At 39.6% G+C, this 19,847-nt stretch overlaps 1 protein-coding gene across 1 annotated transcript in view; it reads right to left on the bottom strand.

Moving 5' to 3' along the window:
• FAM120A (family with sequence similarity 120A) overlaps positions 1-19,847 on the bottom strand; it is a 189,423-nt gene that overhangs the window by 92,699 nt on the left and 76,877 nt on the right. Inside the window, exons 4-5 of the mRNA XM_049896569.1 lie at positions 16,252-16,380; positions 15,234-15,330 (exon numbers count right to left, since the gene is read on the bottom strand). Coding sequence (XP_049752526.1) covers positions 15,234-15,330; positions 16,252-16,380 — 226 coding nt within the window. The remainder of the gene's footprint in view (positions 1-15,233; positions 15,331-16,251; positions 16,381-19,847) is intronic.

Below are 19,847 nucleotides of genomic sequence, written 5' to 3'. Positions count from 1 at the left end.
TGAGTTTTGAAGAGTATCAAGAGTTTGGCTAGTGAGAGATTTATCCAAATCTATTCAGTTCCTGAGTTCACTTAATCGGCATTCAAATCAAATAAATTCAGATAGTAAAAGACACTGACTGAAGAAAGCTCAAGAAAATAGAAAAAGAACACTTAAATCTCATTTAAAACCAAAAACCCACTGCCATCAAGTCAATTCCGACTCATAGCGACCCTAGAGGACAGAGTAGAACTGCCTGATAGAGTTTTCAAGGCGCACCTGGCAGATACAAACTGCCAACCTCTTGGTTAGCAGCCATAGCACTTAACCACTACGCCACCAGGGTTTCCAAGTTTTCTTCAGTCTCCATACAGTCTTGATTAAGTAAAAATGACACTGGAATAATTTTGGTTTGAAGAAATTGACATTTAGCCACCTAAATTATAAGTCTACAATAAAATAAGATAAATTACTTTATCTATGGATTTTAGAAAAGCAATCTAAAAGAAAAGTATAATGCTTTATTTTGAAGTACTAATAAATAAAACTCATACTCCTCTTGTACTACCTAATTCTCTAAAAAGCCACTAACATAAAATAGGGCCATCCTTCAGAGACACGCTCTGTAGTCCACATGAAAGCTGAATGGTGTACATATTTTTAGTTTTTTCAAAATGATCAATTTTCAGATTTTTCTTTTTTTAAAGAACGCTCCAAAAGCCACAAGGCCAAAAAAAAAAAACCCACGACTGAATGAAAAATTACAGGAATAAACACTGAGAAGGAGAAGTTTCAATAGGATCAAGAGAATTCTATTATCTACTTGGGACCCTGAGCCCAAGGAAGAAGAAAACAATAAATGCACTTCCTAGCCCACATAAGTAACATCTTAGCTTTTCCTTTGGCAGTATCTGTTCTAGTCAAACTTCTGCTGACTTTGACCTCAATGTCATCTGCATTAGCTTTAAAAGGATAAAAACTGAAAAAGATGAACATGGATACACACGTACTTCACTAAAGAAGATATTCAGGCACCTTACAGATACATGAGAAAATGCTCTCGATCATTAGCCATTAGAGAAATGCAAATTAAAACTACGATGAGATTCCATCTCACTCCAACAAGGCTGGCGTTAATCCAAAAAACACAAAATAATAAATGTTGGAGAGGCTGCGGAGAGACTGGAACTCTTATACACTGCTGGTGGGAATGTCAAATGGTACAACCACTTTGGAAATCTATCTGGCGTTATCTTAAAAAGTTAGAAATAGAACTACCATACAACCCAGAAATCCCACTCCTCGGAATATACCCTAGAGATACAAGAGCCTTCACACAAACAGATATATGCACACCCATGTTTATTGCAGCTCTGTTTACAATAGCAAAAAGCTGGAAGCAACCAAGGTGTCCATCAACGGATGAATGGATAAATAAATTGTGGTATATTCACACAATGGAATACTACGCATCGATAAAGAACAGTGACGAATCTGTGAAACATTTCATAACATGGAGGAACCTGGAAGGCATTATGCTGAGCGAAATTAGAGGCAAAAGGACAAATATTGTATAAGACCACTATCATAAGATCTTGAGAAATAGTATAAACTGAGAAGAACACATACTTTTGTGGTTACGGGGCGGGGGGGAGGGAGGGAGGGTGGGAGAGGGTTTTTTACTGATTAGTTAGTAGATAAGAACTGCTTTAGGTGAAGGGAAGGACAACACTCAATACAGCGAAGGTCAGCTCAACTGGACTGGACCAAAAGCAAAGAAGTTTCCAGGATAAACTGAATGCTTCAAAGGTCAGCAGAGCAAGGGCGGGGGTTTGGGGACCATGGTTTAGGGGGACTTCTAAGTCACTTGGCAAAATAATTCTATTTTGAAAACATTCTGCATCCCACTTTGAAATGGGGTGTCTGGGGTCTTAAATGCTAACAAGCGGCCATCTAAGATGCATCAATTGGTCTCAACCCACCTGGATCAAAGGAGAATGAAGAACACCAAGGTCACACGATAACTATGAGCCCAAGAGACAGAAAGGGCCACATGAACCAGAGATTTACATCAACCTGAGACCAGAAGAACTAGTTGGTGCCCGGCCACAACCGATGACTGCCCTGACAGGGAGCACAACAGAGAACCCCTGAGGGAGCAGGAGATCAGCGGGATGCAGACCCCAAATTCTCACAAAAAGACCATATTTAATGGTCTGACTGAGACTAGAGGAATCCCGGCAGTCATGGTCCCCAAACCTTCTGTTGGTCCAGGACAGGAACCATTCCCAAAGACAACTCATCAGACATGGAAGGGACTGGACAGTGGGTAGGAGAGAGATGCTGGTGAAGAGTGAGCTATTTATATCAGGTGGACACTTGAGACTGTGTTGGCATCTCCTGTCTGGAGGGGGGATGGGAGGATAGAGAGAGTTGGAAGCTGGCAAAATTGTCACGAAAGGAGAGACTGGAAGGGCTGACCCATTAGGGGGAGAGCAAGTGGGAGTATGGAGTAAGGTGTATATAAACTTATATGTGACAGTCTGACTTGATTTGTAAATGTTCACTTGAAGCTCAATAAAAGTTAAAAAAAAAAAAAAAAGCAAGCACAGAATGACACGTATCATATAGCATTTAATTAAAAAACCAGAAAAATACTATTTATTATTCCACGTGAGGTTAAAAAATTATAAAAACACATTTGAGGAGGATATACATGAGTTTTAGAAAAGCCTGATATTGTTCTTTAAGAAAACAATCTGAAGCAAATGTTATCATGATAGCAGTAGTGGGTACACTACTGTTAACAATATGATTCTATTTTTCTGTTTAAAGTTTATCATAATAAAATATTTTAAGTAAAAACTTAAAAAAGGTGGGTTCAGTAAGCAAACTTAGAAGATAACATGAGGACTGAATATTAAATAATTCAGAGTAACAAATTTTTTTAAATTTTTAGTATGTATTATAGCAACGGTATATTATCAAATACCTTGTGACAATAAAATTTTAAAAAGTGACCATTATAACAACAAAAAACTGAAAATAGTCTAGATGATGATAGTAGCGATGTGATTAAATGACAGTACATTCACGATGGAGTATTAGATATTCAGAAAAAACAAGGCAAACCTATGTGCAGTGTGACATGGAAAAATCTCAAAGGCATATTTTTAAGTGGAAAAAGGCACATCATCAAATAGTTTGCATAATCTGATTCCATTTATGGATTACAACAAGGAAGTGGTAAGGTTCACCTTTGGAAGGAGGAGGAGAAGGACCCTGTCTCTCCTGGAACTGAAATGGAGGGAGAAAGGATAGGAATGCACACTGATTGGCAAGTTTACTGCTTTGTCAGTGAAGACTCTGGGGCATCTCCCCACGTCTGCTCGCTTCTATAATCTCTGTGAAGTGAGAGGTAAAATCATCTGCTGAGACTGCGTGGGGAGATGGGCTCCAGGGAAGGAAAATCTGAGGTGGTGAAAAGTTAACTGACAGTAGCTACAGCTGAGCTGACACTGGCATTCACAAGCCACTTTTGTCCTAGGAATGTGACCAAACACAAACGCTCCTGGGATGCTCTTTGGCCAATTCAGGTGTTGTCTGTCTCAGCCTGGGCTGCAGCGCAGGCATCGATAAATTCTCTTTCCCATTTACTGTTTTTCTCCCCTAGAGCGCTCTTCTGTTAGAATGGTTCTGTTGTTTCAGGCAGGTTACACTGTGGAGTCTTTTTTTTTTTTTTAAATAATGTTTGATTGCTACACAAATCATTCAGTGACACTGGTTACTTTCTTCACAATGCATGAATATTCTCATGATTTCCATTTCGGGTGTTCCGTTTCCATTAACCTAGTTTCCTTGTCATCCCCACCCCCCACCTTACATCCTCATTTTTGCTTTAAGGTAATTGTTGACTGTTTGGTCTCATATAGGTCATTTTTTTAAAAAGTACAGTACTTATGGATGATATTCATTATTTTGTGAGCCAATCTGTTATTTAGCTACAAGGTGACCTTAGGGGTTAGTTTTGGTTCAAGGTTTGAAGATTATCTCAGGGCAACAGTCTTGGGGAGTCCTCCCAGTCTCAACCAGTCCAGTAAGTCTGTTTTTTTGTTTGTTTGTTTGTTTTTTAAAGCAATTTGAGGTTTTGTTCAACATTTTTCTCCCGTTCTGTCAGGGTCCAATTATTGTGGCCAACACGGTAGTCTTTATGAATGTTACATCCCTGCCTTGCTTTCCTGAGAGCCTACCTTGGTTTATGAATTAGGTTACTCCAAATCAGTCTGCAAGAATGTGGCTACCCTTTGGGAGATCTGCTGTGATACAGGCTGATGGCCAGATTCTGGATCCAGGGCAAGCTTGTGAAGATGAAATGCTCTGTGAAGTCCCTGCTTAAGCACCCAGTGGCTGTAACCATGGGTCCCGTCTTTGCTCATCATCATGGAGATTCTGTTCTTTTTTAAGTGGGTATAGCACCTATTTCAATACGGTCCTCTTTGCAATATTTTTCCTCTTACTTGCACGAGCAGTTTTCCTATCTGTTTGCTTAAAAAGAGCTGTTCTACATGGTTGCCGCTGGCCTACTCACCCTTTCACTACGACCTACCTACATTGCCTATGTGTGAGTTAGTGACTGTAGAGGCTGTGATAGCCTACAGCACCTGGGATTCTACTGTCACTCTGAAAACCATCCTAGGTATTAGGAGCGAGAAGATGTACCCAGGCCCCTACTATTAAAGAAACCACGTGTGCACTGGATTTCATTCACTTCTGCTTTCTAAGGGACCACGAGCTAGTATCACCTATTGCCTTGTATCATTGCATATTTTCAATCTCTCCCTCTCAGTATTCATCAATTAAACTGTTCAATTCTTACTATTTCAAAACTCTCTATCTTCTGTTAATGATTTGAGGTGTATTTGGAGGACTGGTTCTTGCCCCCATCCCATCCTCCTCTATGTCTTTCTGTACTGGAGAAGCTAGAAGGCTAGAAACTATTTTTCCTAGAATCTCTTGCACCTGACTGAGGATCAATCAATCAAATACATTTGTACAAGAACTGGGAGGCGTAAGTAGGAGAAGCCTTACTCCTACTATTTTTGCGGACACTCCACCTAACAGTTTGTAGTCCTAACCTTGCTAACCTTTCAGTTGAATTCAACATAGCTGATGACTCTATTCTTGAAACAAAGTCTTCCCTTCTCTCTGCATTACATGCTGTCTCTTAGGATTCCTCCTACTTTCTACCTGGCCCTAGAGCACTATCTCAGGTACTCTTCCTCTTCACCATCTAGGTGAACCCCAGCCACCACTGGCGTCAATTAGCATCTACACATCCAATGACTCCCTGACCTGTGACTCCGGGTTAGCCCCTCCACTGGCTTCTGGGTGTGTATTCACAGACCCACTTAACATCCCCACCTGGATCCTAGAAGGGGCCTCAAAACTTGCATCCAAAACTGTCCTCCAAACATGGTCCTCCTTCGGTATTCTCTACCTCATCAACAGCAACATCATCCAACCTGCTCAAGCCAAAAATGTGGCATTCTATTTTACCCAAATGCTTGTTTCTACTCAGTTTTCACACCTAAGCATCAACACCTATTTGCTCCATCTCCCAATATTCTCTCAAATTGCTATTACTTCCATCTTTCCACTGCCAAGAGCCTCACCCAAGCTGCCATGACTATCCCTTCCCTAGACTACTGCAACAGCTGCCTATCCCATTTCCTGGCATATACTCTTGCCCACTCCAATCCATTCTGCACACTGCAGCTGGAGTAATCAAAACACAAATCTGAGCACATCACTCCCCAGATTAAAGCTCTTTAATGATACTTCCTTAATCTGGAAAATGAGAGGAGAATAATGCCTGAAAAACTGGTGAAAAAAATTTTTTTATAATTTTTGTTGTGTTTTAAGTGAGTTTACAAATCAAGTCAGCCTCTCACACAAAAGCCCATATACACCTTGCTACACACTTCCAATTACTCTCCCCCTAATGAGACAATCTGCTCTCTCCCTCCACTCTCTCTTTTCATGTCCATTTCGCCAGCTTCTAACCCCCTCCATGCTCTCATCTCCCCTCCAGGCAGGAGATGCCAACATAGTCTCAAGTGTCCACCTGATCCAAGAAGCTCACTCCTCACCAGCATCCGTCTCCAACCCATTTGTCCAGTCCAATCCCTGTCTGAAGAGTTGACTTTGGGAATGGTTCCTGTCCTGGGCCAACGGAAGGTCTGGGGGCCATGACCACCGGGGTCCTTCTAGTCTCAGTCACACCATTAAGTCTGGTCTTATGAGAATTTGGGGTCTGCATCCCACTGCTCTTCTGCTCCCTCCAGGGTTCTCTGTTGCATTCCCTGTCAGGGCAGTCATCCATTGTAGCCAGGCACCATCTAGTTCTTCTGGTCTCAGGATGACGTAGTCTCTGGTTCATGTGGCCCTTTCTGTCTCTTGGGCTCGTAATTGCCTTGTGTCCTTGGTGTTCTTCATTCTCCTTTGATCCAGGTGGGTTGAGACCACTTGATGTATCTTAAATTGCTGCTTGCTAGCGTTTAAGACCCCAGACAGCACTCTTCAAAGTGGGATGCAAAATGAAAAACTAGTGAAATGTTTTAAAAAACTTTCCCATCAAGATTGAGAACAAGGAAACAATATCCACCATCACTGTTGTTGCTGGTTGCCATCAAGTCGATTCTGACTCACGGTGACCCCATGTGTGCAGAGTAGAACTGCTCCATAGTGTTTTCAAGGCTGTGACCTTTCACAAGCAGATTACCAGGCCTGTCTTCCAAGGTGCCTCTGGGTGCGTCTGAACTGCCCCACTTTCAGCTAATAGTTGAGAGCTTAACCACTTGCACTTAACCATTTGGTACTCCATAATGGAGATTTATCATTTCATCCATAAATATAGGGCTTAATAGCACAAATAAAGGAAAAAATTAATGTATCTGACATTAAAACTTTGATATCAAAGTACATCACAAAGAGACAAAAACACAGGTCACAAACTGGGAGATATTATTTGCAACCCATATACCTGATAAAAGTTTAGTATTCAATATATAAAAGATCCCTATGAATCAATAAAAAAGGACAAACAACCCAGTAAAAGGCATGCAGACAACATGAAAGAGCTTTCTACAATACAGAAAACACGACTGGCCCATAAACATAGTTAAAGATGTTCATCCTCATTAGTAAAGTCATGTGTTGCTTACTGTCCACGATATGTTAAGTGAAATTGGGCGTTATGTGATTTGGATGTTGTGCAAACACCATATTATATACCTAACCCAAACCAAACCCAGTGCCGTCGAGTTGATTCCAACTCATAAAACCTTATAGAACAGAGTAGAACTGCCCCATAGAGTTTCCAAGGAGTGCCTCATGGACTCGAACTACTGACCCTTTGGTTAGCAGCCACAGCACTTAACCACTACGCTACCAGGGTTTCCACATTATATACTTAGTAAAGCTATATGGGATATTGTAGCGTACCTGTATTGACTAAACAGCCAAGATATTGTACACACACAGTACTGTATTTCAACTAATGTATCTGGCAATACACGAGATCGAATGCAGCTGCCTACGAGTCAAAGAATACACTGTTATGTGGCAAGTTTTTAATATGTAATTAGGGAGAGTTCACATTAAAACATTAAAATAACAATAGAAAGCTCAGTACAGTGCACAAACCAGCCAGTAACATAGGTGTGTATTATGACTATCAAGACATATGTATTACAGGTTATACAGGTACTGTGCCATTATATGCCTGGCAGCACAACTGCTGTGTATACAAGAGACAAGAAATACACGTGCTGCATGTGGGAAGCTGTTGTGTTCACTACGTCTGGGTACATTCTGGTCTCTGATCACGATTTCTGAACTGTATTATAACCTTAATGGACCACAGTCTCATAGGCAGTCACACATTGCTCTAAGAGACATTAGGCAGCGCATGGCTGTGATCAAGGAAATTAATGCTGAAACCATTATGGGATATAATTTCACAACCACTAGACAAAAAAGAATGTGAAGCAACTGGAGCGCTCATGTACCTCTGCTTAGAGAATAAATTGGTACACCCATGCTGGAGAGCAGTGTGGAAGTAGCAAGACCATACCTTAGGGCTCTACCTGAAATTCCACTCCTGAGTATTTATTCTTGAGAAACTTCACTTGTGTACCATGTTACATATAAGAATGTTCATAGTGGCACTGTCTGTAGTGAGAAAAATCTGGAAACAGCCTGTCATGGGTTGAATTGTGTCCCCCCCAAAATATGTATCAACTTGGGTTAGGCTGTGATTCCCAGTATCCTATGACTGTTGACCATTTAGTCATTTGATGAGATTTTCCTATGTGTTGTAAATCCTCTCACTATGATGGATTAGCAGCAGTTATACTGATGAGATCTACAAGATTACATAGTGTCTTAAGCCAATCACTTTTGAGATATAAAAGAGTTCCAAAAGCAAGCAGAGACATGGGAACCTCATACCACCAAGAAAACAGTGCCGGGAGCAGAGCGTGTCCTTCGGACCTGAGGTTCCTGTGCAGAGAAGCTCCTAGACAAGGGCAGATTGATGACATGGACCTTCGTCCAGAGCTGACAGAGAAAGCCTTTCCCTGGAGCTGATGCCCTGAATTTGGACTTCAGCCTACTAGACAGTGAGAGAATAAGTTTCTCTTTATTAAAGCCATCCACTTGTGGTACTTCTGGTATAGCAGCACTAGATGCCTGAGAGACAGCCCAATTTCCCACCAATAGTAGAATGGATAAATATATGTAAATTCAATGAATTGCTATACAACAGTAAAAAATGAACTACTGCTATACACATCAACATGAGTAAATCCCTGAGAATACTGAGCTAAAAGAGCAAGTCAGAAAAATACATGCTATATGATTTCACTTAATAACAGACAAAATGAAACCATATAGTATTAAGAGATACAGATATAATAAGCTATAAAGAAAAGCAAGTAAACAACCAATAGAAAATTCAGAGTAGTGGGGGGTGGCAGATGCAATTAGGGAAAGGCATATAAGTGGGTAAGCTATGAGTAATGTTCTACTGAACTGTACAATACACTGTGTGATAGTTCACAAAATAATTTAACTTTATAAAATTAGAAAAGTCTCAATATGACAAATATTGTATGATCCCTCTTTTGTAAGAAGAATAAACTTAAACAAAAACCTCATTGCCATTGAGTCAATTCTGACTCACAGTGACCCTGCAGGGCAGAGCAGAACTACCCCACGGGGTTTCCAAGGAGCAGCTGGTGGATTTACACAGCCGACCTTTTGGTTAATAGCCAAATGCTTAACCACTGTGCCACCAGAGCTCTTGGGGAGGGTGGTGGGGCACCCAGCTCTAGATCACAGACACGTGTCATTTTCTGGTGATGGGAAAAATGGCACCAAATATGGGTCTAGTGAGTACAACCTGACCAAAGTAAATGTCACTGAGAAGCACTCAAGAGAAAAGGATGCTTACATTAAAGAATCTGACATATGTAATCTGGCAACAACTCTAACAAAGACCAAAAAAAAAAAAAAGTATATGGTCACATGTGTATGTGTACTGGCATAGAGGAGTACAGGTAGGTACGGGCATATACACACGTGTGTAGACGTATCTATACATGTACATACAGATACGTATGTGCAGGCACATACAGTCAGAGAAGACACAACTACAGATACTCCTCAGACATAACCAAACATCTTGTAAGATTTGTTTTCTGAGTTTGAGGACTTAGAACCTTAGTCTCATGGGACAACTCAGTCAACTGCCATAATATAGTTCACAAAGTTCATGTTCTGCATCCCAGTGAAGTGAGTAGCACCCGGGATCTTAAAAGTGTGTCAGCAGTCATCTAAGATACAACTATTGGTCTCTATTCATCAGGAGTAAGGAGGAAACCAAAAGTCTCAGAGAAAAAACAAGTCTACAAGGCTAAAAGCCTACATAAGCCACATCTAGAAGAACTAGATGACTTTCTTGACCAGGTTCACAATAGATGGTCCCAAACAGAATGGGAGAAAAATGCAGAAAACGCAAATTCTTTAAAAAAGCCAGACTAACAGGACCAGTTGAGACCAGAGAATTCCCTTCCTGAGACTATCGCCCTAAGACACTCTTTAAACCTCAAACCGAAACTATCCCGAGATCACCTTTTATCTAAACAACAGAGCAGCACACAAAATTAAAGGATATTTTCCATAGGTATGGTGCTCTACTAAAAACCCATCTGTATGAGACCAAAAGGTAGGTCATCATTTACTCTAAAGCAAAGATGAGAAGATAAAGGGGCAGAGAAAGCAGAGTACTGGAAACAGAACACAATTAAAGAGAATGTGGATACACAGTAGGAAACGGAACTAATGTCACAGAACAATTTGTACAGAAATTGTCAAATGGGAATGTAATTTACTGTGTAAGCTTTCACCAAAAACACAGTATTATTTTTAAAAAAAAATCTTTCAATGTGTTTTTATTGTCCTAAGAATGAAATCTAAAAGCCAAGGCTGCATGTGGACACTCCACTCATTGCCTGCCTCTCAGGCAGCCCCTGACCACTCTCTCCCTGGCTTCCTGTGCTCCAACCATATTCTTCTTCCACATCATTTGCTTACCTCAGGACCTTGGCATATGCTGTTTCCTCTGCATGGAGTATACTTCCTCCTATACTGTCACCTTGCTAAGACCCTATTCAACCTTTAAATCCCACTGTAAACGTTAACTTAGTCAATCAGATCAGCCATTGATTTAATGAAATATTTGTTTCATCAGATTGATATTCCTTGAACTTCAAAAGGTTAGCATATCCTGTTTCTGTATGATTCCTTTTCTAACATTCAACACTCATTTGGTGTTTGTCTTCTCCACTAGCCTAGAGTCTGTAAGGGCAAGGATGGTGTCTGTCTTGTTCAAAAAGGTTAGTATCTCCTGTTTCCGCTTCTTTATGATTCCTTTTCTAACACTGAACACACTCGTCTGGTATCTGTCTTTCCCACTAGCCTATAAAACAGCCTGTAAAGCACGGAGGAGGTCTGTCTTGTTTACCACTTTGCTCAGTGCCTGGCACGTAGTGAACAAATCCACGAGCCCATTTACTTTTCATTGAGGAAGGTTAGTAAAACATAATGGTTGCTTTTCAAGCCTGGTTGGGCCTCAGTTTCACTTGTGGCGCTTTGTGAAAATACACTAGGACTAGCTCGTGCCTAGGTTCTAAATTTACAGATCTGAACTGTGATTCTAGTATCTATATTATCTGCTTTTTTTAACTCCACCAAAGACTTTTAAGCACAGTTAGGGCTGAAAACTACGTGTTCAACCAGGGAACCAAACATTTTGACAATTAAATTTCAACATATCTTATTTGCGCTTACATTTAGACTGGATTCCCTGTTGAGATATGGCGGACTTTAAGAGCTATGATTAAAAAAAAAAAAAAAAAGGACAGAATTATAATCATCTCTATATCCCCAGTTGCTAGCACAATGTTTCAGAAATAATAAGTGCTTAATGCTTTTTTAAATTAATGAGTGAACCTAATCTCACTTTTAACTTATTTAAAAATTCTGTCCAAGAATAGATAATTTCTAGCAGTTCATAGTGAAAAGATAGTATAAACCGGAACACATTCTTGGTTCACCCTTTATAAGTACCACATACCTATTCAAATCATTCCTTATACCATTGCTGGGGCAATGGAACAGTGAGCGTGTATATTTCCTTCTATAAATTCTAAACCACCCAATAACTATGTGGGATCTGATCTTATTTCTAAACACTGCAAAAGATCCAACAGGCATAGAAAGAAAGGCACCAGAGCAGTGGTTTCCAACTGCCAGTCTGATGCTGTGCCAGGTCAAATATGAAGGAATGAACGGGATGATTGTTTTTTGAAAATATAGATTCTTGAGGTCCGCTTAAGATCCTGATACAGTGGTTCAGGGCTAAAACCTAAAACTCCAGCCAGGTTTAGAAACCTGTGGTTAGAGTCAACTTAACCTATTTCTATTTCCAAAATCCATATTCTAAACTTCTGGTGTAATTTTCTTAAAATTTCTTCAAAACTCTATACATATTCCAATTTCTAAAATGATTAATACAGACAGGTTCTAATAAATAAGTTACACCCCCCAAACTGGTTGTTCAAAATTCTGAAATGTATTTTCCCATAAAATTATAAATTAAGGTTGGATTACAGGACGCCTCATAAAACAAAAGCCCAGCTATGACTTAACTACCATTTATAATAATACTTTTACGGAAATATGGTTTGGGTTCTAACTTGTGATACCAAGAAAACATCTCCCCATCTTCACTGCTTATTTTTTTGGATTTTCGATTTCAGTGGTAGTCATCACCATCTGTTGAGCTTTACAATTACGATCCCAGTAGCATGTATAGGTAAAATCAATAGTAGCTAGCTCCAGATTATTTTTGTTCCTTTACACGTTATCAGAATTCTTCCAAGTATGCAAGTGTTAATATTTAATTAGGAAAGAAAAAACGATTTTTAGAGGAATCCATTTCTGCTGGTTCCAAATTATGCATGTAGCTTGAAATAAAACTTCCCTCCCCATCTTTGCCTCAACCCTCTCCAGGCTCATCTCCTACCATTCCAGGCTACACATCAACCATTCTAACATCCTGCGTTCCCTTTTGTAACTCTGTGTGTGCTTGCTGGTCCCCCTGCCATACAATTCAGATTTTGCAACTGGAAAGATCAGGAAATGCTTTATAGAAAAATGTTTAGGTAGTTATAAACCTGCTTGAAAATACCATTCTAAACAGCCCAAGTTCTTCACCAATTACACTCCTGTGCTCCATGGACCACTGAGTAGTGAAAGTAAAAAGGAAACCAAATTCTAAGAGTCTCAACTTTACCTATAAAATACTTACCACAGGGTTGGTTTGATGATTTATCAGAACATGGAAGCACTTTATAGACTGTTACATATTTTTAAGACACACTTTTAACTCCAACTTGAAACTTTACAATTCATCTTGCCTCTTCAAAGCAACTGTTAACTGTCTTTCTCTATATTCTCATTGTCTCGTTTCTTACCTCTTAAATAAATGTTCTAGCCCAAGTACACTATAATTTAGATGTTTAAACTACAAAGATTATCAAGTGAGGATTAGAATGTCAATACAGACACACAAAAATGCCAAGTACTACTTTCTGTGAACTCCTTTCAGGCTTTCTGACTATTCAACCGTTTACTCATTCACTACCATTTTCGGCCATTCTTCCTACCAAAATAACTACAGTATGTGCCATTTAACAGGTACTTATTGAGAATACATAAATTTTCATATAATTATCAGTTTTAATAAAGAGGAAACTGAGGCTGGGGGTGATGGAAGCAGGATTTGAACAGTCTGACTTCAGCATCTATGCTGCTATCTCAACAAGCATTTATTAAACATCTTCTCTGTGCAAGGTATAAAGTAGAGATGCCATGATGTGGGCACTATCACACCTCACATTAATTGATGTAATAACATAATAATTAGTCTCTCTCCTTCCAATGATTCCTGTCCCCTTTCTGAGAGTAATTCTAAAACACATCTAATCATTTCACTCTCCTGATTTAAAAAAAAATTTAGTGGATTAATTAATTCAGTGGAATATATACCCACTGAGCCCTGGTGCCATAGTGATTGAGAGCTCAGCTGCTAACCAAAAGGTCGGCAATTTGAATCCACCAGCTGCTCCTTAGAAGCCCTATGGGGCAGTTCTACCCTGTTCTATAGGGTCGCTATGAGTTAGAATTGACTCAACGGCAACGGATTTGGATTTTGAGGGGGATACAAGAGTGAAGGTAACAGATGAGGTCCTTGTTCTTACACACCTTACATTCTTGGGAGAAAGCATGTGCGTGAAGAAAAGTAACTGACAAACGTGCCCAGAATTAAAACGAGTTGACACAATAGAGAATGAATGGCCTGGCGGCTAACTTAGATCAGTCCATCGAAAAAGGCCTCATAGAAGAAGTAACATTAAAGCCTAGAGGTCAGAATGACCCAAACACAGGAAAGTCAGGGAAAAGAGAGTTCTATACACAATATAGTACAAAGGCCCTAAGGTAGAAGCCAGCTTGGTACACTCCAGCAAGAAAGAAGGCCAGGCCTGGTGAGTGAAGAAGGAATGGTTAAGACCCGCTGCCAGAGAGGTTGGCAGGAACTGGGTCGTGGGGAGTGAGCAACGTAAGGAATTAGGCTTAGCTCAGTCACCTCTTCTAGACATCATCCTTAACACTCTAAAACAGATTATATGTGCCTGGCTCCCTTCTGTAATTTCATAGCATCTTATCTACGTTGCATCAATACTATCGATATTTACTTGTCTATCACCCCAGCCATACAGTCATCAAAAGCTGGAACCCTATGTTTTATATCTGTATCTCTAGGCACTATATTTAAGTAAATGAATGAATGCTATGACAGTAAAGGACAACTGTTAGAGAAATTTTCAACTTTGGAAATACTCTTCTGAGACCAAAAAAAAGTCAAATTCCCATAATAGTCTCATGAACATGCCATCTTTTGTTAACAGCTTATATGATACAAACAACACAACTTAAACAACAGATGGCAGTATTATTTCTCAGAGTTTTACTGCTCTGGACCCTGAGAAAGGCCAATTCAGGCCTGAGAATGGTACTTATGGGTTAGTGCTTTACCACCTCCCATGAGATACTATGCAGAAAGGCTTCAGGCTAACGGCATTTAAATGTTTTTATTCCCCAATTTCAGCTCTCTGAATTAAATTTTGTCTTTTACAAAAAAGACAATAAAGGAGGAAACACAAATCCACTGCATTCATTAAGTTATTTTTAAATCTGGAGGATCTTTTATGTCCTCAGTGAATGCTGTATTTAAAACAGGAAAGCTTAGAGACCTCAAGACTTCAAAACAGATTTCACCATCACTATTACCTAATTTGGTTTTTTTTTTTTTTTTTTACCTAATAGCCTTGGTCTTCATGGCGCCCTTCTATTCTCCTTCACTTTATCTGTAAATCTTCTCTTGTCCCTCAATATTTTCAGAAATTACTACTAAATTTGCCCATGAAGTTCAGCCATACTTATTTCCAAAACTGTAGAAAAATCACTTTTCAAAAGAATAAGCCTCCCAGATGATACAGTAAATATTTACACCTCTTTGGATTATTGCATGGTCAGTATCTGTCACAGAGAGGCCTTTATTTACTTACCTAAGTAATGTGGTGGATGAAATGACATAGGCTTACTAGTTGCTGAATAATATCCAATTGCTCTCTTAAACCGAATAACTTTGTCATCTGTTCTAGACTGAAATAAACGTAGGAAAACCTTTATAAATTAGTACGCCAATGGTCATGGTATTAACATATTTTTATAATTCAGCAAACGTATAATAATCTGTAGCTTTTTAAGTTAGATAAGAGTTTAAAATGACACTAAAATCTTCAAAGAAAATCAACACATATTATTGAATGACCAAATCAAACATTAATTCTTTTAAAGGAATGTAGTTAACACAGTGGAATATAGAACTGTCGTTAGGAGACCTGGGTTCTGAGATGTAGCTCTACAACATCTCTAAATTCATCTTTGCTAGGTCTCTGATCCTGCCTAAAGACGTTTCACATTCTGTCTATAGCAAATGGGGCACACTGTAATGGACAGGTAGTGATAGGCCCACCCAGTGGTTTTAGCCCTTTAGGGAGGGAATGGAAAGTCAGACAAAACCTTACCTAATTCTACCATTGTCTTGTTTGCAGGCCTTACTTTCTCAATAAAAAGAAGAAGAAAAATCCCTGACCATCACTTGAAGGGACAGACAAATCAAGATTCACAATACTATTTGCCCTATTTGACTACAGTTTGTCTTCTTAGTAGAAACTCAGAAATACAGATCTTACTAAATTAAGGTAATTCAGGAGCAGCAGAGACCTTAGCAATGACCTACCTTAATTCCCTCCCTCCCCCTCATTCTTTTGAAACCAGAAGTAAGGCTGGAGAAGCAAGATGAAGTGACTAAAACCAGCCGGCTAGGCTAGCGGGCAGCACAGCCAGGGCAGACCCTCATCCTTGGGGCCCAGCAGCCTAGGGCTTCTGCAGTGTGGCCTGATGGGCCCATCAAGAGCTCCTACCACACACCCAGTTACAGTGTGCCTCCTCTCATGCCTCATTCCAAAACTGGCAGACACCAATACCCAGTCGTATCTTGTGAATCTGTATTTATTTTACCTGTGAATGCTGAAAAACATCTTTAGCTATGGCATCCAAATCAGTGGTATCCTGGATATTACGGACGTAGTCAGCAACAGCTTTGATCACTACATCGCAGGGTGGTAAAACTAGCTGGTGAGCCCGTACCTGAGAAAATAAATGCATATGCAAACAAGTGCTTCAGTCAGTACCTAAAGCCAACACAATTTCATATTTAGGTCCCTGAAGTTAAATACACTATATTACCTTTTAATGCCCTAGTCAGTGCCTGATTAAGATCTATCCATTAGATTCTGGCTCTAAGATTTCCATTAAATCTTTCATGTTCTGAAGCTTAAGAACTATATTTTCCTTTGACTTTTTTTTTTTTTTTAATAAAAAAAAAAAACTAAGAAAATTAGAAAACTCAGCTTAAGCAAATGGAATAAAAGAAACCTCAGGAAACAATACACATTTATACTTTTATTATCATAAAAATTTCCAGATGCACAAGGTTTTATAAAATTTCCCTTAAAAAATGTACTTTTTTTCTTAAAAACTTTTTTTTTTTTTAATTCCTCAGAAAGTTAAAAACAGAATTACCATACGACCCAGCAATTCTACTCCTAGGTAAATACCCAGAAGAACTGAAAGCACAGACTCAAACAGACACTTGTACACCAACGTTCATTGTAACGTTATTCACAATAGTCAATATGGTGTCCATCAACAGATGAACGGATAAACAAAATGGTGTAATACTCAGACATAAGGAGAAACGAAGGTCTGAAACATGCTATACCATGGATGAACCTTGAAAGCATGCTGAGTGAAGTCAGTCAGACACAAAAGGACAAATGTTATATGATCCACTTATATGAAATATCTAGAATAAGCAAAGGCACAGAGATAAGAGTTTATTAGTGGTTACCAGGGGCTGGGGGGAGGATGGGAGTTATTAGTGAAATGGTGTTGTGTTTCTGTTTAGGGTGATGTAAAACTCTTAAAAATAGATAATGATGATGGTTGCAAAACACAGCAAATGTTAATTAGTATCACTGAATTGTACACTTAAAAATGGTTAAAATGAAAAAATTTTTACATATATTTTCCCACAATAAAACGTTCTCAAAAAATTTTTTTCCTCCTGTGTTTGAATAGTTGCTCTAAACTCCCTTGGGAAGTGTCCTCCCTTTGTTTTGGTTATTCGTATTTGGTGAAGGTAAAATCCCATTATAATGAACTCCAGTCCAGTACATGTTGACACAGATCCTAAGTACAGTTCTAGAAATTTAATTCTCTCTTAGTAGAAAATGAAAAACTCCTGATGCACAAGTGCTCCACAGTGAATAAGTATGTGGAAAAGTGCATTAAAACCAATACAGGTAAAAATGAGCATTCCCACATTCTGAGAGTTTTAGTTACTTCGGTATTTTTTAAAAATAGTCACGTAGTATGATAGGGAAAGAGGGTCAAATGGTGATAAAATCAAACCAAACCCACTGCCGTCGAATTGATTCCAACTCATAGCAAGCCTATAGGGCTGAGGAACAGGAAAACAGGGCTGTACTAAACTCAATCGTATGTATGTGATTGTCATGTTCCTGTTTGGGGAAAAAGACTGGAGTGGTCATTTATTAGCACGTCACAGTAGGCTGCCTGGAGGCAAATTTGCCCCATGGCCTGGGCTCAGACCTGGCTCTTCACTGGGGACCTGGGATAACAGCCCTCCCTGGGCTTCAGTTTCCTTTCTCTGAAGTTCAAGTTTTAGACTTGATGATCATTCAAGTCCCTTACCACTCGAAAAGTCTTTGATTAACTTGTTATGTTGTGTAGAATATTTGAAATGCCGGTCATTTCTGACCGACTGTATACCCAAAACAAATAAATGACAATTAGAATAGAACTTACTAAATATAAAAATAATTCCCCCACGGGTAGAGATAATATCTTCTCTCCCACAGAGCAGCTGATGGGGATAGGGTAGAGGCCTTCTCTCTCCAAATGGCATGTATCCCAACCTAACCCAAGTATCTCTGTACCCCTTTTTCACCTTCAGCCAACGCTAAGGCCCGTCTAGGGGCAAAAAACAAATTTAAAGTACCAGGATGGTGGTTTAAACCTATGATACGATAAACAAGCTGTTTAACTGGCTTATAATCTATGGGCACTTGCCCTGGTGGCACAGTAGTTAAACGTTCATCTGCTAACCAAAAGGTCAGCAGGTCGAATTCACCAGCCGCTCCTTGAAAACCCTATAAGGCAGTTCTACTCTGTCCTATGGGGTCACTATGAGTCCAAATTGACTCAACGGCAATGAGTTTAGCCCACCCTCCCCTAAAACAAAACTGAAAGAATTTGTTACTTTTGTTCCTACAATATCCTTGCCACTACCCCCCAACAACACTGCTGCTAAAAGATCCTTAAAGTGAAATATACTATAATTAGCCTGTCGCCATCATCGATTCCAACTAATAGGCACCCTGTGGACAGAGTAGAATTGCCCCATAGGGTTTCCAAGGCTATAATCTCTATGGAAGCAGACTGCCACATCTTCTCCCATGGAGTGCCTGGTAGGTTCAAATCACCAACCTTTCGGTTAGTTGCCAAGCACTTAACTATGCCACCAGGGCTCCTTCCTATAATTAAAAAACACCCATTGCCATTGAGTTGATTCTGACTCATGGCAACACTACAGGACACGGCAGATTGGCCCTATAGGGTTTCCAAGGTGTGGCTGGTGAATCTGAACTGCTGACCTTTTAGTTACCAGCCATAGCTCACCATGGCTCTTAATCACTGCGCCACCAGGGCTCCTCCTATAATTAAAATGTCCCCCAAATCCTTCTAAGTGGCCAAGTAACACTAAAGATGTTAACTCTGGTTGAACACTGAATACACACATCATCTGTCATGTGCCTACTGGCCCAGACTCACTTCTTACCACCCCAACCCCAGCCATCCTCAATCAGCCAGGTCAGAGCAGCTCCATACCTTTGAAGCAAACAGCTCATTTCTCTGGTTAATTCCAAATTTTGCCTTCAGCTCTGTGATACTTCCTAAGTTGTTACGGCTAGAGTTGGGAGCTGTTGCCTTGTCCAGGAACTCAAGCACGCTGGTAGCACTCTGTGGCACTGTTTTAAGTGCCTGTTTATACCAGCAAACTGTAAAATTCCTTAAGGCATAGACTCCCTCCCCTATGTGCTTCTACTCAATATATGTCGGGTTGTAGCAACAGGCTGATGCGAAACAAAATTTTCAAAATGCTAAGAAACTCACAGAGTGGTAGAACTAGACAGTTCTGAGAGGCAGTTCATATCTTCAGCTAAAGGCCAGATCATGCTATTAACACAACTAAAATCTTGCACAGTGAAAGAGAAAACTTCCCTGACATTTTATTTCATGGTTTAACTATCTACTATTACAAAAAACCCTTTCAAATTTATTAGCTAAAATCCCTCATTATCATCTAACGAAAGTAGTACAATTTTATCTCTAGTAGAAAGAAATCCTCCATAATTTTTAAGATTAAGACTGGGTCATCTACCTGCTTTTTACTCCCCAGTGAATTATCTGACTCTTTTTTTCTTGGGTCTAATAATTTTTTTTTTTTTTAATAAAATGATCAAGTGACA

This window comes from Elephas maximus, chromosome 9, assembly GCF_024166365.1.
Source record: "Elephas maximus indicus isolate mEleMax1 chromosome 9, mEleMax1 primary haplotype, whole genome shotgun sequence".
Taxonomy (NCBI): domain Eukaryota; kingdom Metazoa; phylum Chordata; class Mammalia; order Proboscidea; family Elephantidae; genus Elephas; species Elephas maximus.
Note: the sequence above shows the minus strand (reverse complement) of the source record. Positions and strands in the feature narration are given on the sequence as shown.